This window comes from Megalobrama amblycephala, linkage group LG23 (assembly GCF_018812025.1).
Source record: "Megalobrama amblycephala isolate DHTTF-2021 linkage group LG23, ASM1881202v1, whole genome shotgun sequence".
Taxonomy (NCBI): Eukaryota; Metazoa; Chordata; class Actinopteri; order Cypriniformes; family Xenocyprididae; genus Megalobrama; species Megalobrama amblycephala.
In genome coordinates, this window is record NC_063066.1 from 19,739,323 (window position 1) to 19,747,387 (window position 8,065).

Here is an 8,065-nt window from a genome sequence, read left to right on the forward strand (position 1 = left end):
TTATTAGTTATATTTAATTTTAGTAATATTATTCAATTTATTTCATTATAAGTATGTATTTATCAGATGAAAAATTAACTACCTTTAATATACATAATTGAACTGACTTAATATGGTGAATTTTAGTCTATATTATTTCATTTCTTTTTTATGCTAAACATCTGACACATTTTTTTCGAGACGTGTATTTTGTGTCACCATATTTGTTAATTATTTGTGTCCTGACTCCACATAGCCTAGCTGTAAGAGCCATATGTTATTTGTTTCTATTTAGATGTGGAATAAATAATTATTTGTGTTAAACAATTGTATAATAATTATAAAGGTAAATAATTAAATAAGTATATTTCATTTCATATTGACGATGATGTCATTTCCGGAAAAGGTCGCTAGTCGTTGTGAAGCAATGGTGGAGCGAAACAGTTTTTTGACCGTGTAACATTTTTCCAGTTAATTTTGTTATTAAACTTATCTAAAGAAAGTTTCTGGACTACGGAATGTTATTCGAGTTCAAATCACGCTCACACAAGAAGAAGAAACAGGATTGATGAAAATTTAGAAGGATTGCTATCACAAAGAAAGTCAAAAAACTCGCTGTGGATATGGAGAACGAAAGTGAAAGTGCGCGGGCGGCGCGCATTTGAATCGACGGCAAAAACATCATCAAAGGAATCATCGTCTGTGAATGAACACTGAAATGTTTCACGATCGTGGACTATGAATAATGGACAGTGCTTTATTTTCCAGTGGATTTAAAACTGCGTCACAGTGTTTTGTTCAGTGGATTTGAAACTGCGTCACAGAGAAAAACGTTGCTGCTTGTTTAAGCTCTTTAAACGAGGTAACGGACTTTTAAATCAGCTATAAAATGGACGCAATGCATATTTGAAGAAGCTGAAATGCATACGATTGATACGGAAAGGTATTGTGCATACTTTTAATCGTCTGCAAACATTTTGTGCATTGATGGAAATAAGATGGCTGAAGGGGGAGAGGACGTTGCAGTTTTTGAACACAAGAGGGCGCTTAAACCCACTGAAAGAGCGTTAGAAGAGCAGCTTCACAGACGCATCGGACTAAGAAGGGCGAAATTATCTGCTCTTACCAGTAAAAGCAAAGCTATTGAAAAGTTGATGATTGATGAGGAAAATCTACAGAATGTACAAGAGTTGATGCAACTTGACTTTGCACAATTGCTAACTGAGTTTACTGAGTTAAATCTGCAAGTTCAAGATCTTTTGCCAGAAGATGAAAGGATTGCAGATCAACAAAATTGGTTTCAGCCTAAAATGGATTCCCTGAGACTTTTTGAAAAGAAAACAGAAAACTGGATTGCTGCTGTTGGTGATAAAAAAGGCCAAAATGACAATCTTGATATGGAGGATGATGTTAGTCCTCACGACAGTGCCTCACAGGTATCTGCGAACAAGGGCGAATCTAATAAGAAGCATGATTCAGATATTGAAAGTGGATCAGTTTCCTCCTCAGTATCGTCAGCTTGTGCACGAGAAGAATCGAAACGTGCAGCTCTGTTAGCAAGGGCAGCATCCCTAAAGAAAAAACAACAACTTGAAATTGAAAAGATGCAGCTCAGAGCAAAAATGGAGGAACTTGAAATAGAAACAGCTCTTGCAGAAAGCAATGCCAAATTAAAGGTCCTGAAAGAGTATGAACGATCAGATGATGGCAGAAGCAGCATACAATCTAAACCAAGAAGGGGAATCCACCAGAAGCAATCAGAGCTGAAAACAGAGCAGAGTGACGATTCACCAGGTCATTCATATGTGGTGAAAAGTAAAATGAAGACCATCTCAAATCCAGTGTTACTTGCACCACCACAGTTAGACATACCAAGGGCCACAGGCCACAGTAACAATCGTCAAGCAGATGACAGCATTATTCAGATTATGCAGAAACAAAATGACTTGACTGAATTGCTAGTGAAACAGCAAAGACAAATTCAGCTTCCAAGCAAAGACATCCAAGTGTTTACTGGTGATCCACTGACTTTCAAATCCTTCATCAGGTCCTTTGAGCATACCATAGAACACAAGATAGACAATGATAAGGACAAGTTATATTACCTTGAACAATACACTGCTGGAGAGCCGCAAGAGATAGTAAGAAGCTGTGAATATATGCCATCAAGCAGAGGTTTCAAGGAAGCAAAACGGTTGCTCCAAAGGCATTATGGAGATGAGCTAATCATAGCAAGTGCTTACATTGATAAAGCTTTAAAGTGGCCTCAGATCAAGTCTGATGAAGGTAAAGCTTTGAGTGCATACGCTCTGTTCCTGATTGGTTGTCGGAATACAATGGAAGATGGAGAGTTCATGGAGGAAATGGACAATCCTACCAATATGAGAGTTATACTTTCAAAGCTACCATACAAGATGAAAGAAAGGTGGCGATCAGAAGCTTACGATATCAAAGAGCGACAAGGAGTAAGAGCAAGATTTACTCATTTAGTTGACTTTATTGATCGTCAAGCTAAAGTGGCCATGGACCCTCTCTTCGGTGACATACTGGATCATCGCAATGTTGTAACAGCAAAGGTGAATCAGAAAGAAAGGTTTATTACTAAAAAAGGAATAACAAAGAGCAGCTTTGCAACCAACATTTGCATGAAGGAAAGAAGACCTCAATTTGTGTCAAGGAAACAGGTCAGTCCACCCAAGACTCAGAGCCTCAATGCCTTTGAAAAACCATGTATGTTTTGCACAAAGGATCATGCTCTTGAGTCATGCAGTGAAATTAAAGAGCAGCCACATAAGGTACGTGTGGAGTTCCTGAAGTCTAAGGGCTTATGCTTTGGATGCTTAACTCAAGGCCATCTTAGCAAGACTTGCAAAAAGAAAATGGAATGTAAAGAATGTTCCCAAAAACACCCAGACATTCTACACATTAAGGAGAACCAAAAAGGTACAAAAGATGTTGAAACACCAGACAAGAAGATCTCATGTGCCCAAGTCTCCCTTAACCACAAATCAAGTGAGAACACAGAGTCTGGAGGAGATAACTGTGTGCTATCAATAGTGCCAGTAAAAGTCAAGTCGAATAAGAGTGACAGATATGTAGAAACATATGCCTTTCTGGATGCAGGAAGTACAGCTACATTTTGTACTGAGGATCTGCAAAGGAAGCTGAACCTGAAAGGGAAGCCAACTCAAATTCTACTGAGTACTATGTGTCAAGATAAGCCAGGAGAGCAGAAGCTAGTAAACAGTTTCATCCTCACGGACTTGGAAGTCTGTGCGCTGGAAGACACAAAGTATTATGAGCTACCTAAAGTCTTCACACACAGCAGTATCCCTGTTCAAAATGAGAACATTCCTAATCAAAAAGACATCAGAAAATGGCCATACTTGAGCGAAGTAAGCATACCTAACATTGATGCTAATGTAGACCTTCTGATTGGAGCCAACAATTCAAAGGCAATGGAGCCATGGTACATCATAAACAGCCAACAAGATGGACCTTATGCTGTGAAAACTGCACTTGGCTGGGTGGTGAATGGACCCATCAAGAAAGAAAACAACACTGCAGAAAAGTCCAAACTGCCACAACATACAGTTAATCGTCTCTCAGTAATGGAGATAGAGCAATTGTTGATTCAACAGTACAACACAGATTTCCCAGAGCGTCACTATGAAGAAAAAGAGGAAATGTCAATGGAGGACAAACAGTTCATGCAGTCAGTGCAGAAAAGGACTAAGTTTGAAAATGGGCATTACTGTGTAAGACTACCACTGAGAAATGAAGCAATCAAAATGCCAAACAATAGATGTGTTGCTGAACTACGTGCTGCTAACCTGAAACGAAAGCTTCAAAGGAACTCAAGTTTGCTTGAAGATTACAGTAGCTTTATGAAAGGTATAATAGAGAAAGGATATGCAGTTAAAGTTCCCCCTGAACAGCTTGTTCGCAACGATAACAGAGTCTGGTACATACCACACCACGGGGTGTACCACCCAAAGAAAGACAAAATACGAGTGGTTTTTGATTGTACTGCTTCGTTTCAAGGCATGTCTCTGAACAGCCAGTTGCTGCAGGGTCCGAACCTCACAAACACACTCATTGGTGTCCTTACCAGATTTAGGGAAGAACCAATAGCTATGATGGCAGATGTGGAGTCGATGTTTTATCAGGTGAGGGTTCCTGAGGACGACGCAGATCTGCTTCGCTTTCTTTGGTGGCCAGAGGGCAATTTGAATGCACCTATAGAAGAATTTAGGATGATGGTGCACTTATTCGGAGCCACTTCGTCACCTAGCTGCGCCTCTTATGCATTGAAAAGGACTGCAGAGGACAGAAAAGAAGTAGCATCTCCAAAAGCTGTTGAAACAGTTATGCACAATTTTTACGTGGATGATTGCCTGAAATCTGTGTCTACAGAACAAGAAGCAATTGACTTGGCAAGTGATGTTCGGAAGTTGTGTGCTGAAGGAGGTTTCTGCTTAACGAAGTGGGTAAGCAATAGTAGGAAAGTACTATTGTCCATTCCAGAAGAACAAAGGGCCAGTGGAATAAAGGACCTAGACTTGGATCAGGATTCTCTGCCAATTGAGAGAGCACTCGGCATGCAGTGGTGTACAGAAAATGACACCTTCACATACAACATCAAGATACAGGAGAAGCCATTGAGTAGAAGAGGTATTCTGTCAGTTGTTAATTCAATTTATGACCCTCTTGGTTTTCTGGTGCCACTCATCCTACCAGTCAAGCTCCTTCTAAGGGATTTGTGCAAACAAGGATATGGATGGGATGAAGAGATTGAGGGCAAGCGAGCTGATCAGTGGGTCAGATGGCTAGAAGAGCTAAATCACCTCTCAGACTTCCAGATCAAAAGGTGTGTAAAACCAGAGAAGTTCGGAAACACAACAGAAGCGCAATTGCATCATTTCTCTGATGCCAGCGAGAGTGCTTATGGCACAGCAACTTATCTGGTACTTACAAATGAACAAAATCAGAAACATTGTTCCTTGTTAATGGGAAAGTCAAGAGTTAGCCCACTCAAACAAATCACAATCCCTAGACTTGAGCTGACAGCGGCAACCGTAGCTGTCAAAGTAGACAAAATACTAAGACAAGAGCTTCAAATTCCATTACAGCAGTCAGTTTTCTGGACAGACAGCACTACAGTGCTCAGTTACATTGGCAATGACAGTGCACGCTTCAAAACATTTGTAGCAAACAGGATCTCACTCATACGAGATGCTACTAGTCCATTACAATGGAGGTTTGTCAAGACATCACTAAACCCTGCTGATGAAGCTACCAGAGGTTTTAAAGCAAAGGACTTTGTCCAGGCAGAAACTTGGATTAAAGGACCTGACTTTTTGTTGAAACCAGAGGAAGAATGGCCACAAAGACGAGATCTAACGAGTCAAGGTGCACAACAAGACCCTGAAATTAAAGGTGAAATCAAAGTTAACGTTCTCAACATCAGTGAAAACGAGGACATTGTAAGTAAACTGATTGATTACTACTCAAGCTGGTTTCATCTAAAGAAGGCAGTGGCATGGATGCTTAGACTCAAAGAAACCCTTTTACATTTATGTAAAGCAAGAAAACAGTTCCAAGAGTCTATTGCCCAATCAGAGAAAGACCCAGAAAAACAAGGGTCCCTTCTACAAGAGCAAATGCAAAAATACAGATCAACAATGGAGAAAAAGTCACTGAGCCTGGAAAACTTGAATCAAGCTGAAATTCAGCTCATTCAATTCAGTCAGAAGCAACAATTTCAGGAAGAAATTGAGGCTCTGAGAAAGAATGTTCCTATCAAGAAAAGAAGTCAGCTGTTCAAGCTTGACCCTGTACTTCAGGATGGGATACTAAGAGTGGGAGGTAGGCTCAACAGAGCTGCAATGCCAGAGGAATCCAGACATCCCGCAATCCTCTCAAAAGGCTCAAGGATATCAACTCTCATTCTAAATGATATTCATCAAAGATATGGACACTGTGGTCGAAACTACATGCTAGCTACGCTCCGACAGAGATTCTGGATCCCACAAGCCAACTCAGCGATTCGAAAACTTATCCATAAATGTGCAGTTTGTCGCAGACTTAATGGAAGAGTTGGTGAGCAAAAAATGGCAAATTTGCCAGAAGACCGCTTGCTACCTGATAAACCCCCTTTCACGAACGCGGGCATCGATTACTTTGGACCCTTCGACGTAAAACGGGGTCGGAGTACTGTAAAAAGGTATGGAGTGTTGTTCACTTGCCTAACAATCAGAGCAGTACACATTGAGATAGCAGATAGTTTGAACACGGACTCATGCATAAACGCTTTGAGGCGTTTTATAAGTAGAAGAGGACAGGTGTCAGTCATGCGCTCAGACAACGGCACAAATTTTGTCGGCGCAGAAAGAGAATTGCGAGAAGCACTGAGAAACCTGGACCATAACAAAATTGAAAACGCTATGCTAGAGAAAGGGATTAAATGGATCTTCAACAGTCCAGCTGCTTCTCATCAAGGTGGGGTTTGGGAGCGTCAAATCCGAACCGTAAGAAAGATACTCGGCGCTCTCTTAAAGGAACAGACTATCACTGATGACAGTCTTCATACCATCATGTGCGAGGTGGAAAGTATCATCAACAACAGACCAATAACTATTACCTCAGATGATCCAAATGACCTTGAGCCTCTGACGCCTAACCATTTACTGTTGTTGAAAACTAAACCCAGCTTACCACCAGGTGTCTTTAACAAGGAGGACCAATATGCCAGAAAACGTTGGAGACAAGTCCAATATCTCGCCGATTTGTTCTGGAGCAGATGGACTTATGAGTACCTGCCCATTCTTCAGGAACGCAGTAAATGGTCAAAATTAAAAAGGAACTTTGAACCTGGTGATGTGGTGTTGGTTGTGGACAGTTCTTCCCCCCGCAATTCATGGATAATGGGAAGAGTAATTCAAACCTTACCAGACTCCAGTGGAACTGTACGGCGTGTGAAGTTAAAGACCAAAACAAATGTACTGGAGAGACCTGTAAATAAACTCTGCTTAATTCAAGAGGCAGTTTAAGCATGAAGACTAATCAAGAGTAACCAAAGAAAAATGTGTAAGAACTAAGTAGCTATTTCTTATCCATAAATGTTCAAGTTTAATGGCTCTTAGTATTAATGTGTATAATTGTTTGGTCTCCTGCCCAACCAATTAGGGGCCAGATGTGTAAGAGCCATATGTTATTTGTTTCTATTTAGATGTGGAATAAATAATTATTTGTGTTAAACAATTGTATAATAATTATAAAGGTAAATAATTAAATAAGTATATTTCATTTCATATTGACGATGATGTCATTTCCGGAAAAGGTCGCTAGTCGTTGTGAAGCAATGGTGGAGCGAAACAGTTTTTTGACCGTGTAACATTTTTCCAGTTAATTTTGTTATTAAACTTATCTAAAGAAAGTTTCTGGACTACGGAATGTTATTCGAGTTCAAATCACGCTCACACAAGAAGAAGAAACAGGATTGATGAAAATTTAGAAGGATTGCTATCACACTAGCTGTATTTGCCATGTTGTTGTGTGCTTGTGTAGAGTCTCTTCCTCTTTCAAACAGGAAGAGCCCATTGTTCATGTCTTTTGATCTAAGTCTATCAGTGCGATGCAAGACTGTGGGTTTTACAACAGTTCGCTAAACAGCTTTATGTCATATGTCAAAACCGGTATGTGTACTAGATCTTTTTTTATTTTATTTTATTTTATTTATTTTTTTATTGTCACACACTAGTCTCTGTGTGGCCCTGGAAAATAGTTTTCACAATGAACTGAAGGTGAAATGAACTTGTATCTCCACCTCTGATAAAGTAAATGCAATGGTGACCATGGAAACGAGTCAAGTGGAAGAGATCTACAGAGACTTCCTCAGTGTGTTTCATAAAACATAAATTGAGTCTTTTTTTTTTTTTTTTTTTTGCTTTAATTGATTATGAAAAGTCCTATAACTTCAATTTCAAGCCCATAAGATGGGGAAGCACAGCCCAGCATGCTCAAATTGTCGAACAAATACCATGAAGATTTGTTTTCAAATCTTCAAACGATCTACAATCGAAAC

The 8,065-nt window shown here is 39.8% G+C and overlaps 1 protein-coding gene across 1 annotated transcript; it reads left to right on the forward strand.

The window, feature by feature from the left end:
• Positions 1 to 254: 254 nt before the first annotated feature.
• On the forward strand, positions 255 to 7,511 carry LOC125259434. The gene has a single exon (XM_048177062.1). The coding sequence runs from the start codon at positions 978 to 980 to the stop codon at positions 7,029 to 7,031; it is 6,054 nt and encodes a 2,017-aa protein (XP_048033019.1). The 5' UTR covers positions 255 to 977; the 3' UTR covers positions 7,032 to 7,511.
• Positions 7,512 to 8,065: the final 554 nt, after the last annotated feature.